This window comes from Mus caroli, chromosome 6, assembly GCF_900094665.2.
Source record: "Mus caroli chromosome 6, CAROLI_EIJ_v1.1, whole genome shotgun sequence".
Taxonomy (NCBI): Eukaryota; Metazoa; Chordata; class Mammalia; order Rodentia; family Muridae; genus Mus; species Mus caroli.
In genome coordinates, this window is record NC_034575.1 from 38,302,055 (window position 1) to 38,324,454 (window position 22,400).

Below are 22,400 nucleotides of genomic sequence, written 5' to 3' on the forward strand. Positions count from 1 at the left end.
GCATCTGCTAAGGTGGCTCATAACTACTGCAAATAATGACACTATTTTATTTTAGCAATTTCTTTTAAACTTTTATTTGTTTAGTTGAGTAGCTATTCATTTATTTATAATGTAGAGTGTGGTATTTGGTCAGAGGATAATTTGAGGGAGTCAGGATGCTCCCAGCATTTAGGTCCCTAGGACTGAACTCAGGCCACAGGGCTTGACCACAAGTGCCCTTACACATTGAGCCATCTGCTGGCCCAATAACACTATTTATAAGACCTATTTCATTGTTTTATTTTAACTCCTGTTTTTCTCAATATTTTATATACATATTTAAAATTATTTTTAAATTAAAATACAACCAAATGTGGTGGCACATTATCTTTAATTCCAGCACTAAGCACACAGATGCAGGAGGATCTCTGTGAGTTCAAAGGCAGTCTGGTGTACATAGTAAAAACCAAGCTTGCCAGGAGCACCTAGTGAGACCTGTCTGAAAGTCAAAAACAAAGATAACAACTGTGGACCGGTGCTGAAAGAACTGTCCTCGTTGGAGCTGGAGAGAAGGCCCAGCAATGAGGAACACTTGCCACTCTTACAGAGGGCCAGGGATCACTTCCCAGCACCAACATGGAAGTTCATTAACTGTCCTTAATTCCAATTACAAGGACTCTAATGACCTCAGTGAACAAAATATGCATACATATAAACTTTAAAAAGGGAGATATATAAGAATGCAGACTTTAAGTGTAATCTTGGTGACAGGTGCCAAGGAAAGTCCAAGGTAAATCAACCACTTAGGTGTTAGCATCAAACTGTTGAGTCTTACACCAAGCAAACAAATTATACTGACAGATGAAAACAGAAACATATCAGAGGTGGAGAAGGGAGGAGTGGGTAGGGACAGTAAAAGTATATTTTATTCGCCTGATGTATTTGTCATCTCTGAGACTAACTGCCTCTGTTTGCTAACTTAGGCCTAGTCCTAGAAGCTTCTAACCTCCATATAATCTTATCTAGACCTAGAATGTTTTCAACCTCAGACATTCTGCTGAATAAGTTCACCCTTTCTAGCTCTTTCTTGCTTCTGGCTGGCTGGTCAGCTCATCTGTTCTGGCTCAAAGCTCCTCCCAAGCTGACTTACTCAGATTGGTTTCTTTCAGATTCTGGCTGAATTGCTCTGCTTGGCCTTACACTAACTTTGACAATATGTTGTAATCTTGTGGCTCCTTCTCATTACTCTGTCTTCACCTGTGTCTACCTTGCTCCCTCTCTCCAGTCTGTCTCTTTACAACTGTCCCAATAAGATTGCCCACTCTTAGTGCTACTCTTTCTTAAATAGTTTGTAGAAGTAGCTTAATCATTCTAAAGACCTGCTGTCTGAGAAAATAAATTACATGTAGATGAAGCATAACTATGAAAACCTCTGAACAAATATTCTATACCAAAGTCTATTAAAATAATTGAATTAATAGTAGACTATAAAGAATTGATAAGTCAAATATAAGTAACAAAGATTAGTGAAAACACACTTCTGGAAAAGTCTTTCCTGCCTTCCCCCAAGTGTGAAGTGATGGTGTACTCTCCTTGCATAATAAAAATAATTACCCTTCCATATCTAAGGTGCCATCATATTGATAATAGATGACAAAGTCACTCTATCCTCTATCACCTCCAGCTTCCACTCAAATGCAATGTCCTCAGCAAAAGTAATTTTAAACAGGTGTTTATCGTCCAACATCTGAAACAACCATTGCCAAAGCCAACAGTGGTCATGTATTATAAAACCGAATAGCTAACAATCCTTTTCCATCTTGCCCAAGCCATCTCAGTCTCAGGGCAGAGTAGATAACTGGATTATCCTACTTTGTCACTCATGCTGACACCTACAGTCCTGTACATGAATCACCAAGAACTTTCTTGTCCTGTCTAAATAAAATGCTAACATCTCCACCAACATATCTGTCTTCATTCTGAGCCTGCCTTGTTCTTCCTAATAAATTAATCAACAAAACATTCATTTTTTTGTAATATTTCCCTATTCCATGACACAAGCTGCTGAATCCGTTACCTACAACAAGGATACACACACAGTAAGCACTCAATAAATCTGATGAGTAGCTCTTCCCAAACAGACTTCACATCCACGTGTAATAAATTAGCTCCAGATACCTTCTTTAATAAACACTGACTGTCCAATTTGGCCATATTCTGTCCTTTGGATGCTTCCGTAATATAATTCCTTACAAAATAAAGCTACTTCCTTCTAAAAGCAATAGGTCTGCCTATATCCTGAAGCCCTGAGCAGCCCCATTAAATGAATAGTCCATAAAGTGTTTCTGAGAGGACACCAGGAAAGAGCAACAAGCACTCATTTTGCTTTCAAACAGCTAAGTGGTGCTCTTCTCACTATATCTCACATCTAAGAACCAAAGATAAGCCACAGAAGAACAGCTATTCAGTAAGAGCTAGGAGATACTTGCATTGAGAACAAATTGACTTTTTTAAGCTAAATATATGTTTATCTTTAACACCTACTTAAGAAATCAAGGAATCCATATAACATGCATTCAGTCCTATAAATTTGGCTATATAGCTGGTTATTATCGCTCATGTTTTCAGGTTGAAAGTGAAAATGGATCTGAAAAGGTTTGAATCAATTTCCATACGAAGGCATTATCTCCCATGATGCAACAGAAATGACCCTGACTATGTATAGCTACTATAAACTCGATGCCACTATAGATAAAACAACTGAATACATTTTCACAAGAATCCATACAGGCTATGAATGTATGTAATATGTTATGATTAGTAAGATTCTATTGTGTAGGAAGTAGGATGAAGAGGACATAAGCTGGCAAAGTACTGAATTTTCCTTGCTATAACAGAAGGCCACCTACAGAATGTTTTCTTCTTCACTTTGCAATGACTAGTGATATTCTTTTTCCCAGTAGACATTTTCACTGTATAACTGAAATGAATGAAGCTTAATTCTTCATCTAAGCATACTGGCATCTCTTGAAGTGCTGACAGAATTCAAAGCTCCATCAATGGTCCCTTGCCTCTGTGACCTGAACCATAATAAACCATGTTTCCTGCCAATCAAGAAAATCAATCACTCTCCAGCAAACTGTGGACAAAAATGCCATAACCCTAAGGGTTCATCATAAAGTCCTAAGAAATTATAGTCCATCACATCAGTTTTGATATGTTGACAGCTGGGCCCAAAAATAATACTCTTCATATTTGAAAAATCGGTTCTGAAGATTTCCTAAAGAGAAAAGCTATGAGTTTAGAATGTGTTTATCAAACAAACACAGATATAGCCACTCCTATACCCAACCATCTCTAACCACACACACATACACACACTCTCTCTCTCTCTCTCTCTCTCTCTCTCACACACACACACACACACACACACACACACACACACAAGTAGAATCCCAACCACGAACAGTAGAAAGAAGGAAGGCAAACCAGACTACTCATGGATCAGAAGACAATGCTTTTCCTAGGCGTTCTATTTGGCATTGGTAAGTTTTAGTGAGGACTGTTTAGCAGACAGATAGCCTCCAAAGCTTCCAGATTGCACAAATAACATCATGGAAAACAAGTACTTATTAAACAGGGAATGTTCGTTTCATTTTAAAATATTTCCTAAAAATTATTTTACTTAAAAGTTATCTCAATATTTAAAATTAAAATACGATCAAGTAAAGCTAAACTGTATATACTTATGACCAATTGAGACTTTCAGTTTGAGAGAGAAAAAAGAAAAGCTCTAGTTTCAGAGTATTTCCAACAGTCCTTTAATTGGCATCGATTGCATTCCACATTATTATGAGCTCAAAGTACTTCTAGATTAAAAATCATTGTGCTTTTTGACCAATTTCTCTAAGTAAGAATTTTACAGGCAAAAAATCTGGAGACTGAATGGTGGATGAATTCTGATTAACTAGTTCATGATATAAATCATCATATGCATAGTGTAAGAAGTCCAGAACTAAAGTATATTTTGTTAATGTCACAGTCACCATAGGTTTTTGATTTAACCTGCTGCTGGAAGAATAATGAACAAGATGCCAGCATCTGGGATCTGGCTTCTCAGATTCCCTGTTACTGTCTTCTCCCCTGGTGAAAAGAAGAGAAGTGAGAGATAATTACCACGTATCACATGGCTGAATGGGGCAAATCTAGTCTAGCAGGCCATGTCTATAAGGACACCAGGCCCCATGAGAACATAAACAAATCAAATGCTCTCCTCTCAATGCTGCTACCTAGGATCAACTTACCAAATGAATATTCAGATGTAATTGGACCAGTGTGTATACTTTTAAACACACTTGAAACTGAAGATATTTCAAAAGTATGAAAATTTGCATAAAGGCTGGCTTAAAAGTATCTTCTGAGCAAGAAACAAAGCAGAAAATTAAAAAAAAAAAAAAATCACCTGCATCATTAGTTAGCAATGCAATGCAAGTGCACGTGCTTACTTACTTCCCATTCCCCAGCACCCAACACTGCCTGGCACACAGTAGCTGCTCAGTAATACAGACCCAACGCTGGACTGGACACTCAACAGAAGGTCCTCTTTGACAGGCCATGGCAGGTATCAGGCGTCCAGACGAATCCAGCGCTACTCCAGCATCTGCCTACCACTCCACGGACACACTAGGTACCTTCCCTCTTTTTCAGGTGCTCATTCTTAGTTTCTCTTCTGTCTTGAATAAACTTGAGAACACTTCACTGAATACACCTATGGGGCTACCAGGTGTGGTGGTGCACTACCTGAATTCCAAAACTTGATTCTGAGGTAAACAGATCTCCAAATTCAAGGCTAGCCTGGTCTATAAAGTAAATTCCAGGACAGCCTGGGATACACACACACACACACACACACACACACACACACACACACAAATCCAGTCTTGAAAATAAACCAACAAAAGAGCACGGGGTCTACAATCACTTACATCTCTGCTGTCACTCATTAGCCACGTGCCTTTGAGATACTTGGCGATTATTGTTAACATCTCTGATTTTACAATCCAGTGCAACATCATAATGGAAAGTCAACTGAATGCCCAAAGAGTGCTAGCAACACTGAGGAAGTAAACTCTCAGCAGATGGAGTTTTCTCCCCCAGCACAGACCTCGTTAGCTTCAAACCTGAAGACAAGATCTTACTCCCCTTCACCATTTGATCCTCATCTACATTAATGAGTTTTTTCTTCATCAACATTTCATAACCTTTAGACATACATAAAGTGTAGTCTGATAATCCCTATTGTCTTCAAACATCCCCAGAGGACCTGGGAAAAGGTGAACTAATTTCTAACATGAATTTGTGTCCCTTGTTCATGGTGCTGTCAACTGTGCTTCTAAAACACTAACCTGCAAAACTGGAAAGGTACATGTGCACACTAACAAAACTATCTTAATCTGAGGGTACTCTCAACTCCTTTCCAATTAATCTTTAGGATTTTTGTCCCTTACAAACTTGGCTATAAATAACACTACACCTTGTAGGAATGGGAACAATCTTAAAATAGGTAACGAGGTAAACAGGGAAGAAGGATGAATGGCAAGCTATAGCAGGTTCAATTTGGAAGCCCTCCCTTGGAGAATCAAATGGTCCAGTTCCAAGTCAGCTACATACTGAATTCTATTTCTGTCCATGACATTCTTGTAAAGTCACACACTGGATCTCTAGGGAGAAGACTAAAGTACTCTTAAGACTTTCAGGGAAGGTTAATTATAAAAAAATACCAATTGATGCCAGTACCTGGAAGCCTTCCATATGAACTCTGTCTCATCAGCATCCCTCCATCCACACACACCTGAAATAATCCAAATGCAAAAGAAGGACCACACAGAGATACTGTAGGTTTTTTCAGCAAAATGAAATAATCACTTATAATTTTTATGAATAATATAGTTCACTATTTTTCAACATATCTCTGCTTTGTTTGTATATTCTATATGTAATCATTATGTGCTCAGGATCATTGTGGGGTACACATCACCCTGCTACATGACAACTTGTACTATTAATACTTCATATGCCAAAACATATGAAGAAAAGGAAAACAAATACAAAACGAGCCTTCATTTTGTTCCTCGGAGTTATTAGAAGACACGATGTGACTCTAATCACCAATTTGAAAATGAATGTTTTTGCACATTTCACCATCTATACAATTTATCCTGATGCATTCAGAATGTGCTTGCCATCACAGAACTGACTGCTTAGTTATGGTATCATTCTTCTTGTGTTGCATAAACTAATAGGGCAACTTACATAAGTGGCACCATAGATGCAATTACAGCTGGTACTTAAGATATTCATGCTACTAGGCTATACCAGCATTATGAGTATTTATGAGTTGTAGTAAGGTTTAAAAATAATTTGAAGCTTGTGGGATAAAGGTGTCCAGTTAAAACATCAGCTATTAGCAAAGAATGTTTGTCACCTATCTTTATCATTTGAAAGCCATGATTCTCCACTGATATCATAATACAGCTGGTGATATACAGATTGATATTTTGGATCCAATGAAATAAATGGATTCACTGTGGTAAAAGACTGAACACAGCAGACTCAATGTGCCAACTTTAAAGAGACCACAGAGGGGAAATCATGGCCTCCACAGAAGAACACTGCCAGGAAGCTCATGTTAGTGTCTTAAAGGATGTAAGTATTCAAATGAGGAAGTACAGTATGCAAAAAGCTACACCCACCCACATGCCCCAATACACTGAATTGTTCATAGACTAACAAAGTAGTAGAAAAACTTTAGTGAGAAAGATATTAACCACACAGAAAATGAAGTCCATCCACTTTAAGTAATGATCACCAGCCACCTCTTGCCCTCATTTCAGTTGAAAGACTCAAATAATGTATTTTATTTTAAATCTTCTCTGCCTTATTGTTCAGGGTAAGGTCAAGGTGTGCTTTAATTTATATTAAGATGAAACAATTCTTAACTTCTAGTTAATCCGCTCATTTACTTGACCATTATGAGTCAGCAATAGGAGCTTCTGAAATGATAAATCCCTAAAACAAGCTGATAATTCTTTATGTATAAGTCTATGAATGAAGTCTGAAGAAGACAATTATTTCTGCTCAGGAGTACACAAAACCCAAGGATTTATCCATTAGCATTGGAGTTCTAAGAACCAACACAGAAAGTTGCCATTTATCCAGACACTTGCTTCCTCTGAGCTCTGATGAAGAGGAGCCACAAGATAGGGACCACTGAGGATGTAATTAGAACTTTTTCCTCACTGGTAGCCTCAAATCAAGGAAAAAAAGAAAAACTGCTGCTTTATTACACTGTAGCACACTGCTATGTAAACTATTTGCTATACATTAATTACTTACACATTAGTACACAGCCAGTAACAAGTTACCCCATAAGAAGGAAACTCAATGGGAAAAATTCTATTCTTTGATGTATTCTAGTGCTTGGAGCAGTGCAGAGGCTCAGCAAGTCATCAGTAAACACAAGAATAAAAACAAAAATGTATACAACAAAGTATTGTAGAAGCACTCTTCCATCTTACCCCAACAAATCATAGGGGAATCCTATTATTTTTTTCTATTTGGGCACAGAGAAGACGAAGGCTTAAAAAGAAAAGTTACTTGCCTGAGGTAACATTAGCAAGCTGCTGTACAAAGCCAGGCTCTTTCCTATCAAAGTCTTTCTTTGCACAGCCCCTAGGCTTCTCTTTCATAACTCGGCTGATGTCCTATTTCAGAACATCTGTGAAATTTCACTTAGAAATACTTGGAAAAGCTAAATGAAAGATTCTCCTGGCCCAGCCCCACCCCCTCCATTCTGGAATATCTACTATCATTTTATACCTTTGGCTACGTGTCCACCTGCCTGCCAACATGTGTAGGTCCAAAAACATAACCTGTCTCAGCCCCTCGTCCAAGCCCACCATCCCCTTTGGACTCACTGTCATCTGTGGCTATGGGCAGAATCCCCTTAGTTCTGCTTCTGATACCCATCATAGAGTTGACTCATAAACCCTGCTTGAGAGAACTCCAGGATCTCCCTCCCCTGCCTGAGAGCCCATCACCTACCTACCCCACCCACTAGACCAATATGGGATTTCTTAGAGTCTAAACCCAGAGTTCCAACAAGAACTTCAGATATGGAACTAGTTAAAGACTCTGTACCAGACTGACCCCAAGACTGAAACCAATCATTAACTATCCTTCTGATCCATAACCTCTCAAGATGGGATAAAAACAGCTAACCAATTGAACAGGCACCCAATAAAAATGAGACCAAGTACCTATGAAGTCATTATTTCCCTACTACCAAAACCACACAAGGACCCAACACAAAATGATATCTATAGACCACCATCCCTTAGAAATGAGATGTAATGATTCTCAATAAAATACTTGCAAACTGAATCCAAGAACACATCACAAATAGTATCCACCTTGATGAAGTTGGCTTAATACCAGAGATGTAGGAATGGTTCAACTAACACAAATCAACAGACATAATCCATCACATAAACAGAAACAACAAAAACCACATGGAAATCTCATTGGATGTAGAAAAGGCCTTAGATAAAATCCAACATCCTTTCATGTTAAAAATACTGAAAAGACTACAATGTAAGGGACATATTTCAATATAATAGAGGTAATTTACAACAAACCTACAACCAACATCATCCTAAGCACAGAGAAACTTAAAGCATTTCCACTAAAATTGGGAACAAGACTGATGTCAACTCTCTCCATATAGTACTTAAAGTCTTAGCCAGAACAATAGGGGAGTTGAAGGAGATCAAGGGGATACAAAAGAGAATGGAAAAAGTCAACGTATCCTTATTTGCAGATGATAGAATTTTATACACACACACAAACAGAGAGAGAGAGAAAGAGAGAGAGAGAGAGAGAGAGAGAGAGAGAAAGAGAGAAAACAAAAACAATTCTGAATAGTAAAAGAATTCCCAGCAGTGTCATCCCAGATTTCAAGATGTACTGTTGAGCTATTGTAGTAAAAATGGTATTGGCATAATAAACAGACACGTTAATCAATGGAACAGAACTGAAGGCTCCACACATCTATAGCATGGATATATATGGATGAACACACATATACACACATATAATTAAAATATACATTGGAGAAAAGACAGCATACTCAACAAATGGTGCTGGTCAAACTGATGTCTACATGTAAACAAACAGAAATATAGACAAATCTAATAATCTGTACAAAATTCAACTCCATATGGACCATGGATCTCAATGTAAGTGCGCACACTGAATATGATAAGAGAAAATAGATAATTGACTTGAACTAAATGACTCAGGAAATGGCTTTCTAGACAGGACTATGAAAGCACAGGCATTAAAACCAACAATTAATAAATTGGGATCTCATGTGAGGAAAAAGGAACATTTATTTATTCCTAGGGTGAGAGTAAATTTGCATAGGTACTATGGAAATCAGTGTAATGGTTCCCTAAAAAAAAGGTGAAAATAGACCCATCAGGAGACCTAGCTATACCATTCCTGGACATATAATCAAGGACTCTATTTCCCAGTACAGAGACACTCGTTCATCCATATTCATTGCTGCTCTATTAATAACAACCAGAAATTGGAAAGAGCCTGGATGTTCATCAAGTGATGAATTGATAATGAAAATGTGGTGTATTTTCACAATGGAATATTATTCATCCATGGAAAAATGAAAACTTCATGTAAATGCATGATGCTAAAAATAACCATCCTACACGCGATAATCCAGACTCAGAAAGACAAACGCTATGTGTTTCTCTTATATGTGGGTTTTAGCTTTTAAATTTTAGATCTATACATTTTATTTTGAATAACAACAGAGTTGTAACTAGAAAAAGTCTAGAGGATTCTCTACAAAAAAAAAGAAATGGGATATAGTGTCATAAAGAGATAAAGGTAAAATTAGAATAGGAGGATTAAACAGGGGAATGAGAGAGATGGATAAAGAGGAGATGGTGTGGGAAAACTAATGTTAAAGGTCTTTTGAAAAGCCATATTGAAAACTATAGAAGATTCCTAAAATAATATACATATATGAAAGGACTTTAAATAGAGTGACCAAAAAATTCAGAAAGCAATGCTCCAACTAGAAATCTTGGGCTACCAAGAAGAAAACAATAACAAACAAACAACAACAACAAAAAAAAAAAAACCTTAATTACCAAGCATGGGATATATCATGTTACCATGTTGAGTCACTGGTCAAGAGGTCCCATTGACAAACTAGCAACCTATTAAGCTACAGCCAAGTTACTATCTAATCCCCACAACCTGTGAGTAAGATTCTGTTTTTAAAGACATCATTTACTTGTGTCATCAGACATGGAGAAATCGACCTACCGGCCAGCTAGAAGCTTTATCCCTGAAGACAAATGTTTGTAGTGCTAGAAGGTATTGTTCATGCTTCTGGGGGAGACACTTAATCACTAATTTCTTCCAGCTATGAACTTGTGACCTATATTAGCAATCTGACTGCAAGATGTAATGGTGCAATAGCTGCACAAATCTTTGGAGAATAACCAATCACTTTTTGATTGATCTGAATTTAGGGCCAACTTTTATGAGATTGAAAACATGCCTGACACTGTAAAAGGAGCCAAGAGATTGAGACTAGATAGCTCATGGACCAAGGGTAAAGCCTAATATCATTATTCTGCTGAAGGAAAATAGTAATAGAATAACTCCTAATGACATACTGCTATACCCATAGATCTGAGCCGCACTCTGCCCACATCAAAGATTCCTGAGTGGATAGAATTAGCAGAGATCCACAACAGGCCAATGTGTAGAAAGTGGAAGACTTTTGAAGAGTCAGTTCAAAGTTGTGTAACTTCACCAAACCCCTCCCTTCAAGGCTCAGGAGTCTATGAATAAGTGGAAGCAGAAAGATCGTAAGAGCAAGATTTGTAGCTGATTCCAAGATAAAGTATCTTCCAGACACAACAGGGCTGATGCACATACAAAGTCACAGAGACTGTGACATCTTGTATATGATCTGCACTAGTTCAATTTAAACACAATGCCAGCAAGAAAAGAAGGGGACACAAAGCCCCACCACTACCCAAAAAGATATTTACAATTGATCTCTGCTAGGAGAGGGAAAATCACTTTTCTCCAATAGACTGACATTGAATATTTCGGCTGCATTCCAAGACAGGCTCATGCTCAGTGTGTGTGTGTGTGTGTGTGTTAGTTTTTGTTTTGTTTTTTGTCTCTTTACACGTCTTCATTTTTTTGAAAGAGACAAAGAGAACATGACATATGATCAAAATACATTATGGTTTATAGTCAATAACATATGAAAATGTAGAAATTGAGATTGTTATAAACATCAGCACATTCTGATGTGCCAGCAGTACAACATGCTGTCTATGAACCTTTAAAGATGCAGAAAAGACATAGAATGTTATCCACTCCAAAATCCTGCACTATGGAATAAGTGCAGTTTGAGCTGGCCATTAGAAGACAGGTATTTCTTAAACACTCTCTGCACTCCTCATAGTTTCCAAAAATAAGACACTAATTTCTAAATATAAAAGGATGTTCTCCTTCACTTTGAATGAGGAAGGACAATGCACTAAACATCCAAGATGACCATAGGTCTTTATCATCCTGAAGATGGAACCTGAGAAATACAGCTAACAAGCTTCACTAAATTGCTCATACTAGTATCAGTTTCCCTTTTGACTTCCCACAACTTGCATCCTTAGAGAATGAAGGCCTTTTTCTATTATAAAAGTTATCTCTAAAGCCTACTGCACTTGGTGAAAGATAAAATATAAACCTAATGGCTAAGCCCAAGTTACTTTCCTTGAGTTTTTTTTTTTCCATGTACAAAGATATAAAAGTCAATAGACTTTTGCTTATTCCTCTCTTGTCTGTCTCTTGTTATAAGGGGCCTCACTAAGAACTAAAGTAGCAGGCAAGTTACCTTTTTCTTCTCTTAGAAATCTTGGAGATAATGAGCAATTTGAGTAAAGATTTAATCATTTAAAGATATTATTACTTGAATACCTGAATTTTCCACAATAGCAAAATTGTTTTTATAATATTATTTAACTTTTATTAGTATTTTAAAATTATTTTTAGGCTGAGGCTAAACTCAATGGTAGACTGCTTGTCTAGTATTTTACACACACACACACATACACACAAGTGACTTCATGGCAAAGTAGCACATTTATGAAAGTGAATCCTTGGGTTTGTTTGTTAGCAAAATTGATATTAACCTATTAAGTGAAATAACTCCCATTCTTCAATGTGTAGTTACTACCAACTGTTTTAAATAACTTAGAATATTCAGATATCTGAATAAAAGTAACTGTAACATTGATTTGTTCAATTTTTCACGTTATTTTAAAAGATTATGGAGAAATGCTAGGTATCTGAAGCACATTCTGGCTCTTCATATGGGAGCCTCTCAAATACTCCACTGTAAGTAATAAAAACTCATATATCCTATAAGATGTATTAATGCTAATACATGTGACAAGAACTTTTGAAGATGGATTTTAGGAAATATTTCTACAGAAATACAAACCCACATAACAATAATGGAAAGCCATACCAGTCTGAGTTAATCAAAGAAACTCTTCATTGCTAAATGTAAAAAGCCAACCTATTGATATACAAATCTATGCAAATATATGAAAAATACTGGGGAACTGTAGACCACCTCAAGATGATACCCTGGGGTTGAGGGAGAGCCTTGCTCTAAAAGAGTAAGGACATTATAATTTCAAAGGAATGATGAGAAAGAAAGCAAGAAGGACTACACAGAGAGGGATTGGATTAGTTTTTATTGTGATAAAACTCCAAGACTAAGGCTGGAAAAATGAAGAGTTTATTTTGGCTTAGAGTTCACAGGAAAGCACAGCAGCAAAGAGCAAGCATGGTAGCAGGAGTCAGGAGATGAGTGTTCACATCTTGGAACCACAAACATAAGGCAAACATGAATTGGAAGTAGGATTTTGCTTTGAAATCCTGACCCCACTGACATATGTCCCTCTTAAACCTTCAAACAATACCACCATATATGTGCCCTAGTATTCAAATACCAGAGCTTCTAAGGGACATTCTTGTTCAAACATCTACAAGGATCATAAAGGTAAACAAATTCAATAAAGGCAATACACAGGTTGTTTACCACTCCAACACTGAAAGCAAAACCACAGACTGGTACAGCCCTCAGCTTATAGAAGTCTTTTACACTAATTGCTTAACTCTTCCTCAACCTCATGTCCACAGGGCTGCTGCAGCCATTCAGTCTCTGAAAGAACACAGAAGTGAAAATGGACATGGCATCTCTCTGTAGACAAAGCCCACACACTACACTTCATCCCAGAAATCTGGCCAGCCTCAGTCTCACTACATCTTCCCGAGACTCACTACCTTTTCAGGTATGACCAGCATCCTCTCCCTAGCCGGCCTTTACTTGCTGCTTGGAATATGTCTGATAGTGTCTTCAAATATTTTTTTGAGAAAAACTGAATAGATTAGAAACTCTTGTAATCTGATGAGTTAGTGTGGTTGACAGGCATTTGTGTGAGAATTCATCAGGAGCCACAGCAGTACAGCAGCAAATGTTGGTGCTGCTGGGATTTAGTTTTCCAAGAGTCTCTGGTCTTTTTCTGAACATCTTGTGAGGTGTCTGCTGCTGTGGTTGAAGATCATCTTTCTAAGGACTTTTGTAAGTTACAAGTGTTATATCTGAGTAAAAGCCCCTTAAAATGATATGTTCCAAGTGGGTTCCTTTCACTATAAAAATTTGAGACTCATAATCTCTGAGTTTCTCTCATGCTTCCCATAGGTGTCATGTGATCCTCTTCACATTATTCCTCGGGAGATAACATCTAAAACAAACAAACAAAAACAGGCCCAAATGTTTACCCTCTGGCTACTGCAGTAATAAACTGACCCATCTGTGATTCAGGTGGCAAATTCCCTTTACCAACAGCCATGAACCTCAGCTGACCAACTGTTACCTTGCATACACTGCTAAATTTACCCATATTTCTTTTTTTATTAGATATTTTCTTCATTTACATTTCAAATGCTATCCCCAAAGCCCCCTATACCTTCCCGCCCACCCCCACCCCCCGCCGCCCTGCTCCCCAACCCACCCACTCCCACTTCCTGGCCCTGGCATTTCCCTGTACAGGGGCATATGATCTTTGCAAGACCAGGGTCCTCTTCTCCCATTGATGGCCTACTGGGCCATCCTCTGCTACATATGCAACTAGAGACACAACTATGGAAGGTACTAAGATACTTAGCATCACAACACACACACACACACACACACACACACATACACCATACTTTTAGGCAGAAGACTGCACTCCATAAAACCTTTTAGTGAAACCTCTTTAAAAAGGACAAATACACCAGAATAAGGAATATAAACCCCTTTTTTTGGAGTGTTCTATTACCGCCTGACAAAAACCCCATGTTTATACAGGGAAATATCTATTAAACAACATACTCTACTCTTCATCTACTCAGCCAACCCACCCACAACTATTATAAACACTTATTAAAGATCCAATTTTACCTTTGTCAAGTAATTTGAACTTTCTATGTTTTTAATATGTTACATGAGCAAGAGTATGAATTTGATCAAGAGTTAATGAATGCAGAGTTTAGGAATAACAGAAAATTATCCAAAGACTTTTGTTTCAACACTATGTAAGAATTAGAAAAGGCACTAATTGACAGTCGCCCATGTTTATGTGGAACGTGAATATTTCTTAGGATCTATGGCTCCAGTTTATGTTATAAATACTGCATTGCATCAACATGAGATAAATATTAGAGTCATATTTCTGCAATGTATAAGAATATCAGGGTTTACAGATATAATAAAGATGTCAGAGAAATACATATTCAGACTTGTGAGAATAAAGCATATATCTATGTCGAAAAGACTGCTGAACCTCACAGCACATTTGCTTTTCTGCTATGAGACAATATCAACCACTCCATAAAGCACAAGACACTTGTGTTCACATCATAAACTACCAAGTCAAAATATGTGCATATGAGGGGAGCCATGGAATATGTCTCAATAAATGCCAGTTATCACCACCATAAATTCCTAACAGCTCTTTATAAACAAAACTAAACAACATCATTCACAATTACATTATTTTAAAGACGGGTCATTGTTCATGATTGATAACTTCTGTACACAGCTAAGATAGCAGCTACTTCATAATTTTCATGATCTAAAAAAAGAGCCTTACTCAATGAGTTTTTTTAAAGATATAAATGTAACAAAACATTATTGAGATAAATACTAGAAATTACAATCTTTAATCTACAAATATTTCAATATGTATCTTAAACAGTTCTTTAAAGTCTATCAACATTGACATCTATATAGAGATATCACCTTATCATTATAACCTCCAGAAACATAAGTGACTGTTCCATAGCTAGTACCCACTGTGTGCAAATGTGCTCTGTTGGCAAAAAAAGAAAAAAGGAGAAAAAAATCTTTTTATGATTGCTTAATTCAAGTAAGAATCAGAATATTCACACATGCCTCTTCAGAGTCTTTATCTAGGTTTTGCCTAATTTGTTTTTATCATTTTACTTGCAAGTTACTTATTGAAGGGGCTAAGTTGTGTATGCCACATGCTATGTTCTGTTAGTGGTATATAGCGGCATGCTACATTCTACAAAATGGTGCACTCTGCAGCTGCCTGGGTCTCTCAGGACTGGGATCGTCTGTTGACTTTCAATGCTTTGGATGTTAGAATTGTTACATTCCCTCTTCCACACACATTTCATGGCAATAGAACAGAACTTATTCAGATTTCCCTAGTAAGCTCCCAACATAGCATATTGCCAAAAGGTACTAGGACACTGTAGAATCAAAGAGCTCATCTTCTTCCTTAAGATGTATTTACCCTCTGGGCCACAGTATTGCATGTAGTCCTCCAGCATCAGCCAGGACCTGCCACCTATCTCTCTCCAGAGGCTCAAACACAGTGCCCATAGACTACACAACACACTTCAGTGGCATCAAAGCAGACTACGGGCCATAAAGCACCTATGAACTATTTTCCATTAACACCACAGCATTGTGTTAGAGAAGTAACACAAGTAGACATCTCCACTTGAACAAACTTTGTTACTCCTTCTCAATAAGTTGGTACCTTACGGTAAATTCTGTTCCATGGTAACTCCCTATAGGTAATTTGCCCAGCACGACTTGGGATTTCCTGACAAGGTGGAATTTCAAATTCCCCCATGGTTAAATTAAGTTTGGCACACTGAAACTTAACTTATTATACAAACAAACTGCAACCAAATTCGACACTTAGTTATTTGTTTAGTTATTTCTCTATTTTTTTTTCTGCCATCTATAAATACTGTCTGCTCTTGGTTTCTGGGTTGCGCCCTCTGAACCTTACTGATAACAGGTCTACTTAATGAATGAATCACTTTTTGCTTCAATAACTAAATTTAATTTGTGCAGTTTTGGTTTTTCAAACACCATCAGGAACTAGAACCACATATCCTCCTACCAGCTGAGGATCTCAACAGTGGGAGAAGGTAGATAACTCCTTGAGCACTTCACTCAGACAGGTAGAGAGAATACTATGGTTTGGCTAGATGTCTACTTGAAGCCCACAAATTATAAAAAACACAAAAACAAAACAAAAAAAACTTCATATATAGTTATACCTGGAAGTGATAGAAACATTAAGAGAGGTACCAGGTGGAAGTCTCCCGGTTATCTGTCTGAGTGCTTCGAAGACTCTTCCAGAACTCCAAGCCTTCTACTTGACCTTTTCCCTCAATCTCTAGTCATTATCACGAGCACCTTGCTCTACCATGAACTCCCATCAGAATCAGTGCCTCCCTACAATAGGCAATGCCTCACCTCAAAGGCAATGTGGCCAACAGACGACAGGCAGAAACCTTCATAACTGCAAACCAAAATAAGCATTTCCTATTTACAGGCTCGCTGTTGTAAGTATTTTGTTTTATAGCAGTTATATAATGATTAACTTTATACTTCAAGTCCGACATACAACTAGGAAACTATGTAACAATGAAAAGAATACACATAGAAACTGTATAATAAAAATAGAAGAAATAGTTGCAGGTATATAAGCTCTCTAGTGCAAAGAGAAAATGAAAGGAAGCAACACCAAAGTCTGCCAACAATGAATGCCTAGACAGGACGGAGGGAGAAGGCTTTGGTAACTCAAGGCTAACGGAGTGAGCTCAGGATGCCTCCACCCTAGACAATGAACTACAGGCAACAGAGGAATGCTGAGAGCAGGACAGAGAGTCCCAGGGCAGTGCAAATGGTAAAATCCTATACATACCAGTGGCATACAGACTGAGTAGGTTGTATTTAAAGCATCAGGGTGTGTGTGTGTGTGTGTGTGTGTGTGTGTGTGTGTGTGTGTGTGTGTCTTTAACAACAATTAAAGGATTAAAGGAAAGAGGCTATGAATTTCAAAGGAAGGGTACATAGGATGGGTTAGGGGGAAAAGGGGGAAATAGAGAAATGATGTAATTATATTAAAATTTCAAACCTAAATTTATTATTAAAAACTTTCAAGGTTAATGTTCAATGCATATTACATAAGACAATTTAGTAAACTGGGCCATGCAAAGTTAAAACTTATCTTGTGGAAGGCCCTCTTGTTTAGAAGGATGGAAAGACAAGTTGTAAGACATCTCAAAACTATATACCTAATAAAGGGGAAAGGAAATTAACTTTCAGAATTCCGTAGTGAAAAAGCAAGTTCTCCCTAGAGAACACAAAGATGACAAATCAGCACACAGAAACAATGCTACTATTGGTTAATAGGAAATTCTAATCAAAATCACATTATCATTATACACCTTTCAGAATGTTTAAAATAAATGTGGTGACATATCAAATAATGGAAAGGCACAGAGAAACTAAGCACTCACTCACCACTGAGAATGGCCACTCTAGAGAAATATGGCAGATCCATTAATAGTTAACTATGCAGCTACTACACAACACGGAAACTACACTTCTGGGCACTTACTCAGTGGAAATAAACACGTATCCACACAACATTTACAGCAACTCTTATTTCTAAAAATTCCAAACTAGAAACAAGCAAGTGTTCACTAAGGGGTAGCTGGTTACACTGCCATATCCTTACCATACATCCTCAGCAATAAAAAAATAAAATAAAATAATAAGAAAAAGTGAGCTACTGATATGCTAGACAACTGGGAGGATTCTGGATTAATACAGGAAATCTCAAATCACATACTTTACGTGGTCCTATTCAGACAAAATCGTCAAACTTAAAACATGGGTGTGGAGGAAAAGGAGATGTGAGTCCATGAAAGGAACCACAGTTGCCTATGGTGATGGAACATTTCTGTATCGTGAATGTGGGGAAACTGACACAAACACATATACGGGCTAAAAACTGCCGGACAGGATCAAAAACGTAACCCAGCTTGTCTTAGAATTTCTACTGCTGTGATAAGGCACCATGACAAAATTGACTTAAGAAGGAAGGAGTTCATTTCATATTACACTTACAGGTCACCTTCCATCACTGAGGGAAGTCAGGGCAAGAACACAAGAAACTGGAGAAGAGGACATGGAGGAGCAAGGTTCCCTGACTTTAATGACACCCAGGACCACAAGCCCAGAGATGACACTGTCCATAACAGGCTGGGCTGGACCTCATTAATCACAGTCACAAAGATGTGCCGCAGGCTTGCCAACAGGACAGTCTGATGAGGGCATTTTTTTTTTTTTCCAGCTAAGGTTTCTCCTTCCCAAATGACTCTAACTTGTATCAAATTAACATGAAACTAACTAGCACACAGCTCTATGCTCTTCACTAGAAAAATAACTAAAACCTAAAAACCCAACATCTGCAAGTAGAAAAATACAAAAATACATGAATTGGGAAACAGTACTTAGCAGTTAATGCAGCTTTAATACAGTAGGGACCGGAGAGAAGGCTCAGCAGTTAGCAGCACAGGCTGCTCTTGTAGAGGATTCTGGTTCCCAGCACTCACTTGGAGGCTCCCAGCTGTCTGTAAATACAATCCCGAGGAATTCCATGGCCTCTGTGGCCTCCACAGTAACTGTACACACATGGATCACAGACATAAATGCAAGAAATATACCGATATATATATTTTAATTAAAGAGAAATAGGCAGGCGAATTTCTGAGTGTGAGGCCAGCCTGGTCTACAGAGTGAGTTCCAGGACAGCCAAGGCTACACAGAGAAACCCTGTCTCGAAAAACCAAAAAAAAAAAAAAAAAAAAAAGAAAGAAAGAAATCTTTGTCGTAAATAGCTTGTTGAAGTTAATCTTAATGGATATAACTTGATACCCTCATTCAAAAATAAAGTATTATAAGGGCTTGGAAAGATTATCTAGTGATGTAGAGAACACAGTGCCTCCACTGAGGTCTAAGTTTGATTCCCAGCAGCCATGTGAGGCAGCTCACAACCACCTATAACTCCAGCTCCTGGGATCCAATGCCTCTGGTCCCTTAGTTATCCCTGCTTACATGCACTCACACACACGTAATTAAAAATAAAATAAATCTTTCAAAAATGGGTATAATAGAAATATATGCTAAGTAACTATTGTGATATTTCCACAATCCTTAAAATGTTCAGATCCAATATTAAGTTTTCAGATACTATTAATGGACTAACTGATGGGGGGTATTCCTAGAATTTTCTTACAATGCACATCTCTAATAATGCCTATATGGAGGACCCTTGCCAAACATTTACCACCAGGATTCTATCAGAGCCCCAAGGTAAATAAAATAAATAAATATGTTGTTAGCTACCAATATATCCCTTTTGCAGAAATATACAAATCAACACAAAGGGGATATTTTATTGAGACATCCAAACTCATTTTCATTAAAATGGGCTGGGGAGTCATAATGATTATAATCAAGAGAACACATTCTGAGAAGAATAAGGAAAAAGAAAACACTTGGTGCCAGGGAAGGAAAACTCTGGAGCCACCATGCAATCAGTGTAGAGACTTCTACAAAACAACTCATCCAAGCTCACACTAGTTTTCTAACAGAAATAAAATTCAATTGCAAGTAAGTACAAAATACAAAATTCATCACTTGAATTTTATGCTCTTGTCAAGAAGAGAATTATAGTCCTTAAAAGGAAGTTTAAAAGTAAATGACTAATATTATTTTAGGAACAGGGACTAAAACTTGATGTGACCCACAAGCATATACAAAAATACCAGCTAAAAGATAAAGCTCCAAAACCCACAGCCTGCACACTGAATATTCTTAATTTATCACAAATCCTCCCATAAAATAGAGCTCCCAGGTTGATGGAATATTCTGTAACTTGCAAATTCAATTATATGCTAATAGCTCTGTAAGAAGCCAATCAAACACTGGCTAGCACACTGATTCTACATGCAGTTCAATGTAGATGTAGTTCTTGTTAGTACTCTGCATATAGTTCATTGTGCATGTGACAGTTATCAGATAATCAGGAGCCAAATATAAGAACACTGACCCCATATATTTTTAAATGGGAAGGACAGAGTGATTTTTTTTTTGACTAATATTACATTTTGAAGCCATCTCTACCCCAGGCCTCAGGGGTAGATATCCGGTCTCTTTCCATCTCTCCTAAGGCATTCTGGTCAGTGCTCTGCCTTCAGTAAATGCCTGCAACCTAAACAGTCCAGAACAACCTCAGGACTCCGACTTCATCACTTCCATAAGAGATTTCTGTTAGCTCCTGTGCCATGGCCCTGTGGTTCACTGAAACCCAATTATAATTTTATAAAAACGACTCATTTTAACAAGCTGATCTCTACTGTTCTCAATAAAGCGGTCCTTTTACACATTGTAGTTTTAATTTTCTGGTACTTCTGAATTTTTCCAGTTCATAAGTAAATCAAACACATTCTTATAGTAGATAAACACCCAACAATGTGCTATTTCTTGTGTATCAATAAATCCTTTGAATATGCAGAAAACTAATAACTCATGACTTTAGAAGTTCTAGTTTATGATAAATAGATTTAAGCCTCTTTTTCGCTCAATAAAGTGTATTTCTAGTTATAAAACCAAGACTCACAGGCTTGCTTCATGCTCCCGCCTACTCAGCTGACTGGAAAGAACAAAGGTAGGAACCTTCGAGAACATGTCCTAAGCTCTCCCATATACTAGAGGTGGTTAAGAGTGTTCCCTGCTCTTCCAGAGGACCCAAGTTCAGGTCTCAGCTCCCACATCAGGCAGCCCACAAGAATCCAATAGTGGCCTCTGCCATGCAAGCACACAACATCAACAAAGGCTGCCTGAACTATCTCAGCTCAGATTTGAAAATGCTCTATACTATGAGTTACAATGACTTTCCTACAGAGAGGAAAGAGGTTTTCTGTTCTTATACAAAACAGTGTAATAAAAGAAAATGGGACTTTTAATATTGTTCTACTATCAGTCCTTGGCAAGCAAGTATCAAATTAGTACATCTTTTGATAATATTGTATTAGATTTGATTTTAAAATTTGCTGTTTGAGTTGCTGACTTTAGTTTCATGAATGTCATACTGGGTCACAAGATTCCATAACAGGTGAAGCCAGCCAACCTGAGGTCAATGCCCAGGACCACGTTGTGGAAGGAGAGAACTGATACATGCAAGCTGTCCTCTGACCTTCAAAAGTGTACACAGTACACACACACACACACACACACACACACACACACACCGATTCCTGCTCAGACTGACTACCTCATTTCTCTCTACACATTATAGAAAAAAAAAGTCTCAAAAAAAAAAAATCTTTGAGCTCCATTGTAATTGTTTAGATGTATCATAGTGAGGCTTTGAGTCGCAGCCAAGGAAAACACATCCAAATCTTCAATGACTCCAGAGTTTAAATGTGCAGGCTGCCTTTTAGGCATCATCTGAAATAACCAAACAGCAGTGAACCCTGTTCACCACCCCTGCTCGCTGTACTTCCTTTATCTGGATCCACATTTGTGCACTCCTACAGTCTTCCTCCAGCTGCACTGGTGAATTCTTCACTCTCTTTTTTCCTGGTTCCTCGTTTTTTGCTCTAATCTCTTAATCTCAGAGTAGCCCAGGGTTTAATACTTGATTCTCAAATTTTCCATAAAAATCAACCAGGCATTCAAACAAGAGCACAATCTTTCAAAGCAAACATTACAGCAAACCCTTAAAAGTGAAGAATTTTCTGTAGCTGTTTTAGCGCATTTCATTTCTCTGTGACAGATGCAACTACAGACTAGCATACTAATAACTTCCATGACCGCACCTATTCTCCCTTGTTGCAGAAAAATCCTTTCATTCCAC

The 22,400-nt window shown here is 37.7% G+C and overlaps 1 protein-coding gene across 3 annotated transcripts in view; it reads right to left on the minus strand.

The window, feature by feature from the left end:
* The window catches only part of Tpk1 (thiamin pyrophosphokinase 1), a 320,069-nt gene that overhangs the window by 274,077 nt on the left and 23,592 nt on the right, over positions 1-22,400 (minus strand). The window contains exons 2-3 of one of the 3 annotated variants that reach the window (XM_029478480.1): positions 5,776-5,830; positions 4,045-4,122 (exon numbers count right to left, since the gene is read on the minus strand). The exons of the other annotated variants lie outside the window; for them this stretch is intronic. Coding sequence (XP_029334340.1) covers positions 4,045-4,122; positions 5,776-5,830 — 133 coding nt within the window. The remainder of the gene's footprint in view (positions 1-4,044; positions 4,123-5,775; positions 5,831-22,400) is intronic. 3 annotated transcript variants of the gene reach the window in all.